The 17,609-nt window shown below is 40.1% G+C and overlaps 1 protein-coding gene across 2 annotated transcripts; it reads right to left on the bottom strand.

The window, feature by feature from the left end:
- Positions 1–214: 214 nt before the first annotated feature.
- On the bottom strand, positions 215–15,684 carry LOC116495571 (granulocyte-macrophage colony-stimulating factor receptor subunit alpha-like). Of its 2 annotated transcripts, XM_032198150.1 has the most exons (12): positions 15,597–15,684; positions 13,631–13,724; positions 13,317–13,450; positions 11,175–11,301; positions 9,737–9,866; positions 9,462–9,637; positions 7,385–7,524; positions 5,900–5,938; positions 4,841–4,970; positions 3,225–3,321; positions 1,720–1,801; positions 215–557 (listed from the first exon to the last, which is right to left on the bottom strand). In XM_032198150.1, the coding sequence occupies exons 2-12, from the start codon at positions 13,713–13,715 to the stop codon at positions 486–488; spliced, it is 1,212 nt and encodes a 403-aa protein (XP_032054041.1). In that variant the 5' UTR covers positions 13,716–13,724; positions 15,597–15,684; the 3' UTR covers positions 215–485. The 2 variants fall into 2 exon arrangements, with proteins under 2 accessions (XP_032054041.1, XP_032054050.1); XM_032198159.1 differs by lacking the exon at positions 13,631–13,724 and having other exon boundaries at positions 216–557.
- Between the last annotated feature and the right edge of the window lie 1,925 nt (positions 15,685–17,609).

The following is a 17,609-nucleotide window of genomic DNA, read 5'->3' on the forward strand; positions in this document are numbered from 1 at the left end:
CCTATATGTATTTTAAGAGATCTGAGGAAACTTCAAGTATGAATAGGCATATTCTTGACTAGAACAGTATCATTCAGCAGACAGGAATCTCAAAAAAAAAAAAAAAAGTTTATTAACCTCAATGAACACATTCTTTGTAATATAAGAAAAACAAAACAAAACAAAAAAAACCACCATTGTTTTTCTTTAAACAAATTGAAATGTTGCTGAAACTTCTTTACTGAAATATTTAAATCATATTCACAAAATGGAAGATACACAATAAGGGCAGTTACACTAACAGTTAAAGTCAGCCAAAATTAGAAGAAAATACAATAGCATTTCAAAAAATTACATGTGAAGTAATCTTCTCTCTTGGCTGTACTACTGTTTTTGCCAAGAAAAGGAAGTAAGTGAAGAAGGCCCATGCATTATTATTCCTGAATTTCCACAGGGACATATAGTTACCTGAGAAATACACTTTCAGGTTCCTCATTTTTTCTTTGTTATTTTACTAATTCAGCAACTAAAATCTGTTCATTTTCAGATGTTATTGACTGCATTTTGCACTCCATCAGCTGAGAGGAAAATAAAAACTTTCATTAGTTTTGTACATGTGGATAAGTTAACTCTACTAACTCGTGTGTAATTCTGACAGTATTTCAACTTCTGTTGCATATTTTATAAAAATAATTCACTTCTTAGTTCTTTAGCCAATAAGCTTTCCTTAGAAAGTCAAAAAATTGACATTTCAACATTTCTGTAATGCTGACACATGGTTTTTAGCTGGCCTGGAAGTGGATAGGGAGAATGTGCTTTTTCTCCAACACATCACAGATTGGTATACCACAAATCATTTCTAAAGAATCAGAACAAAAAGATTAACTTTGTAAAGGTATGCAAGTAGAAACATTGGCCTGAAGCTTGGCTAATTGAGCGGACCATAAGAAACTATTAAATGTCACATAAGAACCTGCTGGCCAAGAAAAAGGATATCTGGGTGCAAGTGAGCTGCTGGGCTGTATGTTTGTCTGGTTTGACAATTACAGTCTGCCCTATCATCTTACAAAATCCTGTTTTGTACTGTTTTCTGTGTCACTTTTTTTGCAGCTTGCTAACAAATTTTATTAAAGCTGAGATAGTGGGTAAGTAGACGATCCACACCCAGAAAGACAAGGTAAGATGATGACTTGGTGGGAGGACCCAGAATCTGGGCACAAAGATCAGATGTGAAGGATTTGTGAATGTGAAGGATTGTGAATGCAGAGTGAAGGTGTGTGCACATCTCACTGGCAAACTTCAGCCCTGCACAGGTGGAGATGAAAAGTAAGACTGGGGTGTCCGTGACCCTGTTTATGTGATTGGTGTCAGCGATAATGTGGTACTGGTTAAGATACCCATGCTGATCTGTGTGACTGGCTATCTCAGTGTGTGTGTTTGTGCATGTGTGTGCCTTGTATTGGGAAAATACACAGCCCTTGCTGCTGGCTGGACCTACCAATGGGAGCATCAATCCCTGTATCTGTTAGACTGGAGTGGGAGAAACCCTCCGGGTCTGGTAGGCCACTGCATTTGACTTCCCTTAGCAAACTCTCTGTTAATTTTCTCTCGTAATTCCTCAAAATATGGCAGAGGAAACGGTTATTCTTTGTGTTAAGTTCCTTACCATTTAAATAATACCTTTCAACCTTCAGTAAAGTATAGTATGCATTTCATATATTTAATATAAAGAAAGCCTACCTCTGGATTTATATCATGCTGTCCACTAAATGGATTTTTTGGCTTTGGGACTGGTGGAAATGCTGTTTTCCAATAATGAGTCCTGGAGATCAAAAGGGATGGAATTAAAAGGAAAAAATAAGTATCTAGCATGTATCAAAACCATTGTGCCCAACTCTTATATTACTTTTCCAGGATAGAAGAGAAATGAAAACTACACATCATCACAGCACAGAATGAACACATATAAGGATAACACCAAGAATTTGTACGCTAATAGTTTTATTTTTGGTAAAAGATTCACTAATAGTTATTTTCTTATTTGAAAGAAAAAGGAACTTCCTATTGTCCTCCTCTTTAAGTCACTGCAACCAGTGTAAAGTGAACATAAACATTTAAACAACTTGGAAGAACAGTATCTTCTCTGAATTACTGTATATTTCTATATGAAATGTATGATAAAGAAGATTAACCTTTTTCTTTCTTTTTCCCTGGCATAGTTTATTTCAAGAAACAACCTGCTTAGTTTTTGTGGTCTAAGATCTATTTCACTTGCTAGGACAATTTTAGTGAATGTTGCAAAATCTTTACTGTTAAGTGCGATCAGCCTGTTGTGTGCAATAACTACATTTCAATAAATTAGATTTGTTTTGCAGACTGTCTACATGTTGGTAGGCAGTCTACACTTGGTGCAGCCTCACCTTGAACACTGTGTGCAGTTCTGGGCTCTACAGTGTAACAAGGATAGTGAGACACTTGAATGCATCCAGGAGAGGGCAACACGTCTGGTAACAGTGCTGGAGGACATGTCCTATGAGGACAGGCTGATGACACCTAATGCGTCCAGTTTCGAGAAAAGGAAGCTGAGAGGTGATCTCATTGCTCTCTACAACTTCCCAAGGAGGGAAAATTGGGAGGTACATGCTGATCTTCCTTGAATGCCAGAAAGAACCGCATCAAGGGAGGTTCAGACTGGGCATTAGGAAAAATTTCTTTACCATGAGAGTAGTGAAACAGACTTCATAGCAAGGTGGTTGATGCCCCATACATGTCAGTGTTCAACAGTTGGGTAAAGCTCTTAATAATATGCTTTAACTTTTGGTTAGCCCTGAAGTGTTCAGGCAGTTAGATTAGATGTTTGTTGAAGGTCCCTTCCATCTGAACTATTCTGTTCTGTTCTGTTCTGTTCTATTCTATTCTATTTTCTATTCTATTCTATATTCTATTCTATATTGCAGATATCCAGTAGCTGTACTGCTAATCTAAGTGATTGTATATAATTGCTCTCTGCCACATTGACAGAAGAAACCCTGGAAATATTTGTGTGGGTCATCCAAAGAAGGACATTGGGCATCACAATTACATTACCTGCCTCAAGACCACCATTTTGGCTTGGCTTCCACTACAGTGTGAGTGGAACAGTTGCAACTATATCTCAAAGGCATCTGTACATTATTTATTTGTTTAAGAATTGCAGATGCACCACGAACCTCCAAAAATTTAAAAAATGCATAAATTAAGTTTACCTTTTGCAGAACAAAACTGTGAAAAAAAACACTAAGAATATTGCAACTGCCACCACTGATAAAATCCATATTGAAGAAGAAAAAACGTCTTCATTTCCTGAAAGAACAAAAGTCATGAAGTATTTTTGTTAATGAAAAGCAATAGATGCACAGCTATGCCAAACATGTCTCTGATGAGTGACTGCTGAATGTCAGTCTGAAAGGTTTCTCCTGGAATAAAAATCATCTCTTAAATTTAGCACCTTAGCAGTAGTTTTCTGGGACATATCAACGTTGAACCTGTTTGTTAATCTCTACCAGTAAGCAGGTAGGCACTCCACTTGCAAATGGATTACTTTTATATTGATTCCCAATGTTACTGCTAAGAGATGAACAAATTCTCTCTCTCTTTTTAATAAGGTAAAATGAAAAATAATGTTTAACAGTCCTTTATATTTTTGTGTGTCTGCAGTTGTAGTGGGTTTACGTGGCAAGGTTTTGGTAGTGAGGGGCTACCCCGGCTGGCATTTGTGAAAAGAATCCATAAGCTACCCTGTGTTAGATAATAGCCAGTTTCTGCTGGCTCCAAAGGGACCCACAGCTGCCCAGAGCTGAGCCAGGGAGCAACGCTGGTTGGGCCTCTGGGAGAGCAGGTTTAGAAAAGGGAAAAAAAAAAATGCTGCGCAACAGCAGCTGAGAGAGGAGTGAGAGAACATGTGAGAGAAGCATCCCTGCAGCCCTGAAGGTGAGTGCAGCAGGAGGGCAGGAGGTGCTCCAGGCAGGCAGCAGCAGATCCCCTGCAGTGTGTGGAGAAGCCCCTGGTGGAGCAGGCTGTCCCCCTGCAGCCCATGGGTCCCACATGGAGCAGATCTCCACGCTGCAGCCCCCCCATGGGTGGAGGAGCCCCCGGTGGAGCAGGTGGATGTGGCCTGGAGGAGGCCGCGGCCCATGGAGAGCCCCCGCAGGAGCAGACCCCGGGCCGGAGCTGCAGCCCGTGGAGAGGAGCCCACGCAGGAGCAGGGGGTCTGGGGGGAGCTGCCGCCCATCCATGGGGACCCGTGCTGGAGCAGTTTGCTCCTGGGGGATGGGCTCCCCGGTACGGAGCCATGTGGGAGCAATTCTTGAAGAGCTGCTGCCTGTGGGAAGCCCCCACAGGCTCGGTTTGGGAAGTTTGGCATCCCGTGGGAGGGACCCCATGCGGAGCAGGGGCAGAAAGTGACCAAGAAGGAGCACAGAGATGAAGCGTAACTACAGCCCCCATTCCCTGTTCCCTTACACAACTCAGGAAGAGGAAGTAGGAGAGGGTGGATGAAGGGAAGGAGAGTGTTTTTTGATTGTTTTCTTTTTTCCTCTCTTCTCTAGCTTGTTAGTAATGACCAAAAAATTTCTCTGTTCTCTCTATGCTGAGTCTATTTTGCCCGTGATGATAATTGTTGAGTGATCTCCCTGTCCTTACCTCGACCCTTGAACCCTTTCCTTCCTATTTATTCTCCCTTTCCCTTTGAGGATGGGGAGTGAGAGAGTGGTTGTGGTGGAGCTCTGCTACCCAGCTGGGTAAGACCACCACTGCAGTACTGTGCAAGGTAGATAGTTCATAGCTAGGGGAGGTAAACCAATGCAAAGATTTTTGTTCTTACCAAACTCAACAGCTGCACTCCACTCCCCCCAGGCGTTATTCACAGAACAGTCAAGGCCAGCTGCTCTGATTTTCACAAGGTACTTCTTTCCCATACTGTAACTTTGAAGTATGTGGCTTCTTTCAATTTCCTTAAACAACAACAACAACAAACAGCAATTAAACTGAGTTTTTCTTTTTTGCATGTCTGTAATATGTAAGTTCCATTTACCAGTGAAATTTCACAAGGTTATAAGAGAATTTCTTGTTAGAGCAGACTGCTGTTACAGAGCAAAAAATAAACTTGCATGTTTTTAAATATGTAATGGATATGTACCTATGTATCTTCTTTCAAAAATAGTTTGTTAGTCTGTAGATTCTTCTGTTCAGAAGCTTTTAATCTTTGACCTTGTAGCCTACAATTTCTTATGATATAGCCTGATTTATTGATACTTTCCCTTGGCAAGTTGACAGAAGCAGAAAAATATCTTGAATTGTCTCATAATATTACAGCTATTATATGTGATGTGAGTAACAAACTGTCTCTGTGCACCTCACTCACATTCATCAGTCTTTGGATTATGACTCTTGAGGACAAGAATAAATTCCCATTCAAACGTGTAAAAATACTGCAATATTCAGTGTTACTAGAAGTTCCTGAAACGTGCTTACTCTGAGGTACTTTCAGGATAGTGAGGGGATGTCCAGACTCCACTGGTTAGAAGAAAGTGCTGCGTACCTGAAGAACAGCCCCCATTCCACAAACATTTTCTTTGTTGTTACTAAAGTGTAACTTCAAGTTCTGATCCAAACATTTGAGGGGCAAAGGGAACAATATAATGTAAAATGGATTTTTTTTTTCCCAAAGCAGTTGCAGAATAGTAATAAAGTTCTCTTTAAATGTGTGATAAATTACCTAATTATCATAATTATTTAGCAGTTTGACACTTCTAAGAAACTTATAATAATGATCCCATAAAGCATAGGATACTGATGCTAAAGCATTTACATACTACTTAATTTTCACAAATAACTATGAAACTAACATGTGATGCTGATAAATAGAAAAGGCAAGACTTACTTTTGTAAAAGTATGTACAACCTCTTCTGCAGAATTACCCTGTAAATTGAGAGAAAACCTTTATTATTATGATTGCTTGGTTTTTGTTGAGATGTCATTTTAATCTACCATGTCCTTTCTCTCCATTACTTAGTTACTTTCTTATCTATTTTGCAGTTTGTTCAGAGGAACTAACAATTTACCTAATGTTTAGTTTCTGGTATGTAATTCATCTGCAACGCCGATTTTATAGAGTAGCTAATTTTTCTTTGGAAATGTATTTATTTTTCTTACTACTAGAATCAAGAAATAAATTTTATTTCAGATTTGTGACTGAAGACAAACAAACCAGACCTGATCTGAATGAAAACTATAGCTTCATTGTTACACATAGTAGAAAAACATATTTGAGATTTTTTATTTTAAATGTAGTATTTATATTTTAAAAGAAATTTCACTGTTTAATTGCAAATGCTATTCAATAATAATAATAACAACAATAACAACAATAATATAATCAATGTATTATTAATTAATATATTGTAATAATAATACTACTAATAATAATAATAATAGTCTCAGATTAAGTCTTAAAGAATTATGTATTGTTTTACTGTGATTTTCATGCTAAAGTTACACTGACTGGTATAAGCTTTCTTTGCTACAAAGGCAAAGCGAGTCAGAGAAGTAATAATTTTTTGCAGCAGCTAGCTGGAATTGTGAAAAAAATCACTTCTGAAGTAGCAAGCCCCTAAATCTGAAGATTTGTAGTCTTTGGACTAAAGTTCAAATAAGAGAAATCCAATGAATTCCTTCAACTAGCATCTCAGTGGCTGTCTGGGAGTAGTACAAGCAGGTTCTTCCTTCATAGTCGCTATCTGCCATCTTGTGGTCACTTGTGGCCACTTGTCTTGCAGGTTGTTTTTTTTTTTTTTTTTTTTTTTTTTTTTTTTTTTTTTTTTTTTTCCGTGCAAAAAAGCTTTTAAAATCAAGATCCGAACTTCACTTTCAGTAGCTTAAATGGTTCTACACAATGACCTGTGCCTTTCACACTGCCTTTCTGCTTTCTCTCATTTGTTTTCATTTTACTTAATATTATGCAGCTTCAAGTGTTAGACCAAAATGTGTGTTTCTTGTCTATAATATCTAGTAAACTGTTTGCATTTTGAATATACAGAAATTTCAGTCCTCTCCACCAATTCGTATTCCTTAACTGGACGTCCATTTCTCCATCCAGTACTTACAGCCCAGCTCTACTGTTTCAAAAAGATACAGTCGCTACTGGAAAAAATCCAGTCCAGGATAGTTCTAGCAGGTCTCATTGAAAGAAGTGACTTTTTTGAGTTCTGTCACAACTGAGAAAGGCACAACCACAAAGAAATATGGTGCTACATATGAGGAAGGCTACACCATATAAGAGAGAGAAATTTTCTTTTTACCCAAGTGTAGTAGAAAATAAAGCTTATGTATTAATGTTAAATGTAGATCAAGAAACTCTCCTCTTACCTTATATGTTATTTTGACTTCATATTTAAAACACCTGTCTTTATGCAAATGACTTATTTGGGGTCGTTGCCACTGAATTATGCAATCATTTTGTTTTTTGTCACAGTTGACAGTGACATTTGAAGGAGGCATGAGTTTTTCTGAAATGATACAGTAGAGAATTCAAATAATCATGTTATCTCCTTTTGCTTTGGTAGAAGAGAGTGCAATAGCAGGTAACAGCTCTGTGAAGAAATAATTATATATATTTTTTTCTTGGGAACTCTGTTAGAAATAATTGAAAGACCAGAAGTCTCTAGATCTTGTCCATTGGATCAGAAAACAAAAAGAAACAAACAAAAAAAAAAAACATGGAACATGACCAGGGAAGAACAATATGATGACAGCCCTAATGTAAGAAATCTGAAGATCATTTCTTTCTCTAAGACTCCTTGCATGATTCTTCTGTTACATGAACTTATGGCTTGCTTGGTGTTGTGAACTATGCAGCTTATTCCCCCTCCAAAAATAGTCATACAAATTTAAGAATTCAGTTTTAAGAATCTAGAACTTTACAATATATCTCCCCTAGGAGGTGTGGACAAAAGTATTGCAGACCTTTGAATTTTGATCATCTCCAAGGACTTGATGGTTATTGTAACAGCAAAAGACAAATAGTCACTGATGACTAAAAAGGTGATAAAAGGATGATAGAAGAAATAGTTTCAGTTACCTTGCACCAGTCTATACAGACAAAACTGGTTATTTGGGCTGTTTGGTCAAAGAACACTATTGTTTCATGTCCCAGGAGTAATATTACAGCTTGATTTCTTCTCTTTATAGAATGAAGCTTTGTCCATTTTTTGGAGGCAATACCAGATCAGTAGGGCTTTGCCAAAAAGGCTTTGCCAATAGTATAAACAATTGCACAGGAAGCTTCCAAGTAGATCACCATATATGCAAGTGCATATGAAAACCTGAGCTGTTTTATACATATCGGTTTCTTTAGTCAAGGGTGTCTGTCCATTCACGCTATCCCTACTGGCAATGAGAAGGAGGAGCAATTGCCCAAAGAAGCTTTTCCTGCAAAGTCTCTTCAGTTGAAACGTGTGAATTGCAATCTTCTACATCCTGTGGACCCTGCTAGTGAAAAACTTAAATACAATTAGAGTAGATTGCTAAAGAAGCTGAGAGAGGCTGCAGCTGTGAAGCTTTTTTGCTGGCATTCCCTCATGGCTGTTTTGCTTAGGGAATAGATTTTCCTGAAAAAGCTACAGCCTCTTACTTTTGACCCTAGGTCTAAAGGCATGACAGGGTACTTTCACAGGTGATTAAACGAAGTGAGTATAGTATAGTGAGAATAGAATAATTGCAAAAACATAATATGTGAAAGGACGTTTCAGGGCTTGCCTCAATGGATACTATTCTTAAATAAAAAACATTCTGTCCAATGGTGCTTGTAAATGGTTAACTGCAGTCTGAATTGACATGTAGAAAGTCCATCAAAAGAAAATGATTACACAGGGGAGTAAACTGGGGTAAAATTATGTAGCCAAGCACTGATCCCAGCCATAAGACCATTTTCAGAAGTTTTAAGTATAACAGAAAATGGTATGGAGGTCTGTAGTAAATGCAGTGATAAAGTCAATACTTATTGTCTTTTAGGTTAATAATCAACTAAATCAGTTGACAGTCTAGGCAACAAAAATTCACTATAGCTACATAAAGACATAAGTAGAGATTTCAACTGGAATTTTGAAACTCTGATACCAACATCAAATGTGCTTGCATGCTCACAGGTTTTTTAGGTAAATGATTTCCAAACCAGGAAATCCTAACTCTCAACAATGTGAATTCTGTTAGGGTGTTTAGACTTCTCTGAACAGTTGTTTCTGAATGGTTCTACCTCCTCTTGTTGTACAATTTGGAATTACATTTTTGCAGAAATTGAGGACAAGATCAAAGCTTTTCAAAGAAAGGAAAAGACTATTTTGTGGAGTGACAATTCTGAAATGAATTCAGTCTCCATCTCAGGGATGGATGCTCTACTACCCTTATGCAATAATGGAAATAAACCAGAGATAAATTATTTACTCACCAATTGTATACAGTTCGATGTACTTATCATAGAATCGGATCTGGGAGACATTGCTAGACCCATTCACCATGAAGTAAGCAGTTTTGTATTTAATCATCACATTTTGGAATCTACATCCCACGTGTCTGCCATTTTCATCTTTAATGTAAAGCTCACATTCTGTCTCATAATCATCTCTGCATATAACAAAGTGTTTTAGTTAAAGATGGGCAGTGGGCAGTGTAATGTGTTGAGTGAGAATTCAGGCTTCCCAGGATTCAAGCAGGCTTACTTACCTTGAATTCTTCCAGTAGAGAAAATATTGGGTATCTCCTGGAGCATTTCTGCCTGCCTGCCAAGTGCAGTTCATGAGAGAAACATCATAAATCACGCAGGAGAAGTTTTCAATGGCTGACCCCTTTATGCCTGCAAACACAGCAATCTCTGTTAGGTTGAAGAACTGTGTGACTGCTCCAAGATGGAGGATCTTGGTGCATGTTTAGATATGCTAAATACCTGCAACTCCAACCAATTAGTGCTAGGGTTAGTAATGATGGAATTCATTTTAGGTAGCAGCATTGGAAGATACTTGGACTGATATGAAAAATTTAATGTGGCTATATTCTCCAAATATATGATAACAGTTGTATTTGGTAGAATGAGGCTCAGGGAAGCCTATACTGCCATAGAACAGGCTGACACCCAAAGTGGCCACCACTGTGCTTTGAACTGTTCTGATTCAAAAGGACACACTGGTGTCCAATGCTGCAGACCGAAATCTCTGCCTATCATCCTTAGGATCCTGCCATAGCATTTTTATTTGAGGGATGTTCTTCAGCATTCTGTCAGATAAATGAAGAGCAAGAGGGGCTTCACTGAGAACTCTAGAGAGGGAGAGAAGGTCAAATGCAGAGCTGTGAAGATTTTCCAGACTTCATGGAAGTGAATATATAAATACCTGAGGTGTTCTCTGCAGGGATACCTTCTTATAGCTGGAATAAACACCAGGAACCTTCCCCATATCACAAACATTTCAATTAGCTCTTTAGCACCTACTCCCCGCAAAGCCTAATAAGGAGATTAAACATGGCGTTTAAATGGAAAGATGACTTATTCTCCCTTTTATAAGGAAACAACAATTTCTTTGAGCCTGATGAGGTAGGGAGTTTTTTTTTTTTTTTTTTTTTTTTTTTAATATGTGTCAACTCATGTTGCTTAAAGGAGCAGATCATGTACCTCATTCTCTTAACACTCTTATATCTACTATCCCTCTCATACAAAGAAGGGTAGATTCAGTCAGAACTTTCATTATTGTGGATTGAACAAAGTGTTAGGCATAACAGCATGAGTTATGCTGTGACAAAATTTAAGGTATCATAGAATTCTCAAGAATTTAAAAACTACAGACACAAACCTGTTTCACCTTGATTTTTAATAGCATAGACATCCGAATGCAGTCAACAAAATATTAGCACAAACATTTAAAAAAGAATTAGGAATTAAAAAGATTGCACCAAGCAAGGCAGCCAACTAAGGACTAAAGAATTATTGAGTTAGTTCTAGGAAACTCCTTTACTTGTCTAAGAAACATTGTCATAAGGGTGTGAACAGGAAGCTATCCATTTACAGGAAAGAATTTAGTAATGAAAGATTTTTTTTTTGTTATTTATTTATTTATTTAACCCTCAGGCCATTGGAAGCAGGCAAATCCTCTCTCAAAGTCTAGTGTATTACCTCGAGGAATACATGTGCATATGCTTGAATATGTACTGTTGATGTTCACTGCTGTAACTGAAAAGTTTGCCCCGTTGTGCAGAGGAAACATTAGATTTCCATCAAATATGCAGGTCATGTCCACTGCCTGAAAAATGACATGCAGGTAGTTTATTTTCAGTTTTTTGTCTAACAGTTTACATAACGCTTCCTGCAGAAAGCTTGTGCTTGCTTTGTAGCAGCGTGACCACTACAATAGTGAAGTAGATACTGATGTCTCCCCATGTTTAAGAACCTCCTTCCCAGAAGTTTTGTGTAATGAACCTTTAACAGTGCAAGGTGAAGACACTGGCGCTTTCCTCCAGAAAATCTCATGACTGAACAGTGCCAGGAGCAGAAGTTCCTCCCCTCTTTCCAACAAATCTACTGTACCTCCTCAAAATGGAGTATATGCTCCTTCATAAGAATCAAAAGATGACTTCAATGTGCTTTACTCTCCTTTCAGTGACAAAGGGAGATACCCCACAAATGTGTGCCTGTATAAGGAGATGGCTTGAGGTTCATCTCCAGTAACATTACCTTTCTGAATACTAGCAGACATTTTCAACAAGTCATATAGCTGCCCTGTCTGTGCAGCAGTGAAGGAGGGCACAGATGTTAGCATCTGAGATGTATGAGATACACTGTCTTCAGGCAGGGCCTGTACCTCTCTAGTCACACCTGTCAGAGCTTAGAATACTACAATTTCCAGGCTTAGATAGCTGAAATGAGGGTGATATAACCCTATTCTGATCTGTGATTAGCAATACTGGTGATATAACTGCATGGAGTATTAAAAGAGTTCCCCAAAGTCAGACTTTTCTAGGAACTGCCTGCAGAACCAGTAAGCATGTATTTGACTTATTGACATACTTGTGTAGCATAACATGCTTACTCTCTATTAGTGCAAAATACAGCATCAAAAACAGTGGCTTCTGCTACAGTTCCTCTTTCTGAAACAACTTCATTTTAAAGATAACATACTCTAGAGATAGAGATAGAGATAATCTAGAGATTTAGAGATAACCTACTCTATCACAAGAAATATTGGCCAGATAGGCTTCAACATTAATGCAACTTTGGGATCTAGAGGAAGAGAGCTTAGTGAAGGCTGGAATAATACACGTATTCAAGAAAAAATAAGTGCAAGGGCACAACTTCATGACTTGCTTTAATGTACCTGTGCAGTTTGCAGAGGCTGGTAAAAGATAAACTATTCTTGTTAACATGCATAGTAATTACCAAATAGGGAAAGGTTTAGCTTGCAATCTTCTCTGCATGAGAACTTCTGAAAACAGACTAAATCAGAAGCAGAAGTTACCTTCCTCTAACGTCAGAACACTTCTCAAGTAATCCATTCACACAAGATTTGAGTTCCATGCCTCCTGTTATCAAAAGGTTAGATCTATAGTTTAAAAATCCAGTGTATTTCTCCTTTTTATCTATTTATATAGGTTAATAATTGCATCAGGCTAAGGTGAGCATCTGGAACATGCTGACTTGCAGAGTGATCCAGAGTGCATGCCTTCCAAGAATGTCTAGCTACAGAGCTGCTGGCTGCTCAGGCACACGTTTTTTAAGGTCTTGGCTCTGTTGGCCTATACAAAGGTGCCTACTGCATTTGAAATACCCCAGACAACCTGCTTAGCTCCCACGAGCCATTCCAGAAATATTATCCCTTCACAGGCTTCTGTGTCACATCAGTCAGTCCTGAGCAGGTATATCACTACATTTCCAATGCCTTATTTTTAGGTAAGTCAGTCAGGACACATGTATCTAACTCAGTTTCTCCTCCATACTTTAAATACAGCATCTGTACAGCATGAGATGCCTCTCACTGAAGTTCCTCTGAAACCAGGAAAGAGGAAATCTTACACTTAAGTCTCATCAAGGTTCTGATCTCCCAAGAATGATCTCAAGGCAAGAATTTCACAAGAATGGCCAGAGAGGGCAGACATATCTCAGTACAAAGATGGGCCTTAATAAAAACTAGAAAAAAAAATGCTAAAACAGAGACTATCTTGTTCTAACCAAGAATACCTTTTTCAATTACTTAAGAATGTGAAAGAGAAAGAACAAAGTGTAATGATTTATTTCTGTTAAAACTTTATATAGAAAATTTACCTTTATAATGGCCTTTTCGTTGTCTGCTGCCACAGAACACTTGTACTCGGTGAAATTTGTACTGCTTATCCAACTCAGTTCCATTTTCCAAGGATTCAGTGTCAAATTTCTGATAGGTGGCTCTGGCATCTCCACTGAAAATATCACATAATAGGATCAGTAAGGTGCAGGATTGATGCTACCCATTTTTTTGGAGTGCAAAGGCTACTACCTATCAGGTCTAAGACAACAGGTAACTGGAAGACAACTACCTGTAAAGAGAAGCATGCTACACCTCGTCTGGGAGGATGTCTGCATGGAAGTGTTCTACTCACAATCTGTGCATTGCCAGTCAATACACATCTGGGCGACCAGAAGCAGCCACTGGGTCATGAAGATGAGTCCAAGACAAGCAAGCATCTCTTCTTCCTTGGAGACAGAAAGCAGCAGAACTTGCCCAAGGTGAAAGACACCAGAGTGAATCACTGTCCCCTGAATTTGTCTGGTCTAATCTGCTCATGCTGCCTGCTTCCACACCATCTGCCCATCTCTCAATTACTGACCAAGAAAAGATTCAATAGACCTCTCAAAGTCAGAGAAACATTCAAATAAATGGTAACAAAGTTAATGAAGTTGCTCTTTTCTGCAGAAAAACAACCTGTGTGATGATTTATAAAGCTGTTTATTTGGGAATCACTCTAGAAATGCATACACTTATGACTGCTGTCTTAAGGCCTAAAGATCACCTGTCTGGTGCATAGAAAGGTTAGGATGAGTGGACCTAAAGCATGTGAGTAAACAGCTGCAAACAAAATCAGCTGCATATCAAAATCAGTCACAGCAATATCATAGAATCATAGAATGGCTTGGGTTAGAAAGGACCTCAAATATCATCTAGTGCCAACCCTCCTGCCATGGGCAGGGATGCCACCCACTAGATCAGGTTGCTCAGGGCCCCATCAAACATGGTTGTGAACACCTCCAGGGATGGGGCATCCACAGCTTCTCTGGGCAACCTGTGCAAGTGCCACATTACTCTCTGAGTGAATAACTTCCTCCTAATCTCTAATCTAAATCTCCCCTCTTTTAGTTAAAAACCATTCCCCCATGTCCTGTCATTATCTGATTGAGCAGAGTCGCTCTCCATCTTTTTTATAAGTCCCTTCTAAGTACTGAAAGGTTGCAGTGAGGTCACCCTGGAGCCTTCTCTTCTGTAGGCTGAACATCCCCAGCTCTCTCAGCCTGTCTTCATAGGAGAGGTGCTTCAGCCCTCTGAACATCTTTGTGGTCCTCCTCTGGATCTGCTCGAACAGATCAACATCCTTCTTGTGATTGGGCCCACAGACACAGTACCCCGAGTAGGGCCTCACAAGGGCAGAGCAGAGGGGGACAGTCACCTCCCTTGCCCTGCTGGCCACTCCCCTGTTGATGCAGGCCAGGATGCAGTTGGCCTTCTGGGCTGCAAGTGTGCACTGCCGGCTCCTGTTGAGCTTTTTGTCCACTAGCACGCCCAAGTCCTTCTCTGCAGGGCTGCTCTCAATGAGTTCTTTTCCCAGTCTGACTTCATGTCTGGAACTGCCCTGACGCAGGTACAGCACCTTGCACTTTGACTTGTTGAACCTCATGAGGTTCACATGGGCCCAAATCTTAAGCTTCTCCATGTCCCTTTGGATGGCATCACTTCCTTCTGTTGTATCAGCTCTACCACTCAGCTTGGTGTCATCTGCAAACTTGCTGAGGGTGCACTTGATCCCACTGTCTATGTCACTGGCAAAGATATTAAACAGTACCGGTCCCAGGACAGACCCCTGAGGGACACTATTCATCACTGGCCTCCACTTGGACATAAAGCCATTTTCAATATCAGTCAGCTCTCATTACCCATTGATCAGTAAGTTTGGTGCTTATGTTGCCTCGGAATAGTTTATGTACTTTCAAGGATATTTTTGAGTACGTGCATAAAAGTGAATCCAGTAGGAGTATCTACTGTTACTACAAATTCAGTGCCAAAACTAGAGAGAGAATAAACCATATGGCTGGGAACTTTCTTAGCAGGCAGTAGGTCCTTGCAAAAAAACTTCATTCAATTTAGCTCCGCATATTTCTTTTTCAGCTTTTAAGATTTTGCCTGGGATATTATCCCTCCAGCCCTGGGCTTCCAGTATCTCTCCTAAAGCCTTACCAAATACCACTACAAGAAAGAAAAAACAAAAACAAAACAAACAAACAAACAAACAAAAAACAACAAGCAACAAACAAACAAACAAAAAAACACAACACACAAAGATAAGATGAACCTACCTTGTATTTCAAAACTTCTTTGTCTCACTTATATTTGTATCATAGCCTCGAGGCTCAGAGAAGATGGAAAGACTTGCAGTTGAAATGGTTGTACAGTTACAAATAGGGCTGTCTCACTTGTCACTTGTGTTTTAGAGAACAGTCCTACCATCGGAAGTGTTGCAAGATAGAATGTTCATCACTTCCTTCCTGTTTCTTACCAAATTAATGCAACTGTAAAAGTCACAATTTCATTAAACTCAAACAAGCAGCTAGATTGTTAAATTATCTGTTGTATTGAGTCCGTTTGTGTTAGGGAATCCAATAAGTACATAAGAAATTTCTTTTACAGATATTTATGTCTCGCTCTTTCTAGTGGGCTTGTGTGGCAATGTTTTGGTAGCAGAGGACTACATGGGATAGCCTCTGCGAGAAGAATCCAGAGGCTGCCCCATGTTAGACAAAGGCCAGTTTCTGCTGACTCCTGAGTTCTGCTGACCCACTGCTGCCCAGAGCTGAGCCAATAAGATGTTGTTTTGCACCTCTGTGAAACCTTATTTAAGAAAGGGGTAAAAAAAAAAAAATGCTGCACAACAGCAGCTGGAAGAACAAGGAGTGAGAACCAGCCCTGCAGACCCCCAGGTCAGTGCAGAAGTTGATCAGGAGGTGCTCCAGGCAGGCAGCAGCAGTAGTCCTGCTGTGGCCTGTGGAGAGGCCTGTGGAGCAGGCTGTCCCCCTGCAGCCCATGGGTCCCACATGGAGCAGATCTCCACGCTGCAGCCCCCCCATGGGTGGAGGAGCCCCCGGTGCAGCAGGTGGATGTGGCCTGGAGGAGGCTGCGGCCCATGGAGAGCCCCCGCAGGAGCAGGCCCCGGGCTGGAGCTGCAGCCCGTGGAGAGGAGCCCACGCAGGAGCAGGGGGTCTGGGGGGAGCTGCCGCCCATCCGTGGGGACCCGTGCTGGAGCAGTTTGCTCCCGGGGGATGGACCCCGTGGCATGGAGCTGTGTGGGAGCAGTGCTTGAAGAGCTGCTGCCTGTGGGAAGCCCCCACAGGCTCGGTTTGGGAAGTTTGGCATCCCGTGGGAGGGACCCCATGTGGAGCAGGGGCAGGAAGTGACCATGAAGAAGCACAGAGATGAAGCGTAACTACAGCCCCCATTCCCTGTTCCCTTACACAACTCAGGAAGAGGAAGTAGGAGAGGGTGGATGAAGGGAAGGAGAGTGGTTTTTGTTTGTTCTTTGTTTCTCGCTTCTCTAGCTTGTTAGTAATGCTTGTTAGTAATGTGCAATAAATTTATGTGTTCTCCCTATGCTGAGTCTGTTTTGCCTGTGATGATAATTTTTGATTGACCTCCCTGTCTTTATCTCAACCCTTCAGCCCTTTTCATTGTATTTTCTCCCCCTTTCCCTTTGAGGATAGGGAGCTCCTTTACTTAATAAGGAGCTTTGTGATGCACATAAAGTAATCTAATTTCACCACTTATTGAAATTGAAACATCATTAGAAAATATATATATATATTTTTTTTTTTCAAACAGTAAAATGTGTATTGTGGTTTAACCCTGGTAGGCAGCTCAGCACCACACAGTTCGCTCACTCTCTCCAGGTGGAATGAAGGAGAGAATTGGAAAGGTAAAAAAATGTGAGAATTCATGGGTTGAGATAAAGACAGTTCACTAGTTAAAGCAAAAGCTGCTTACACAAGCGAAACAAAACAAGGGATTCATTCACTACCTCTCACTGCAGGCAGATGTTCAGCCATTTCCAGGAAAGCAGGGCGTATCAGTGTATCACATGCAATGGTTACTTGAGAAGACAAATGCTATTACTCCAAACATCACCACATCCTCCTTTTTTGTCCCCCAGCTTTTATTGTTGAGCACAACGTCATATGGGGTGGGATAACCCTTCCGTCAGTTGAAGTCAGTTAACCTGGTTCTGCCCCCTCACAGCTTCCTGAGCACCCCCAGCCTCTTTGCTGACAGGGCAGCATAAGCACTGCTCAGCAACAACTAAAACATCAATGTGCTATCAC

Source organism: Aythya fuligula, chromosome 1 (assembly GCF_009819795.1).
Source record: "Aythya fuligula isolate bAytFul2 chromosome 1, bAytFul2.pri, whole genome shotgun sequence".
Lineage (NCBI taxonomy): Eukaryota > Metazoa > Chordata > Aves > Anseriformes > Anatidae > Aythya > Aythya fuligula.

Excerpts from the sequence above, each read along its gene's own strand:
- LOC116495571 (XM_032198150.1), bottom strand. The coding sequence starts at position 13,715 with ATGCTTGCTTGTCTTGGACTCATCTTCATGACCCAGTGGCTGCTTCTG. Across the intron at positions 9,867-11,174 it reads ATGCACATGTATTCCTCGAG|GCATAAAGGGGTCAGCCATT; the intron begins GTAATACACTAG and ends CTGTGTTTGCAG. Across the intron at positions 1,802-3,224 it reads ACAGTTTTGTTCTGCAAAAG|GACTCATTATTGGAAAACAG; the intron begins GTAAACTTAATT and ends TTTGATCTCCAG.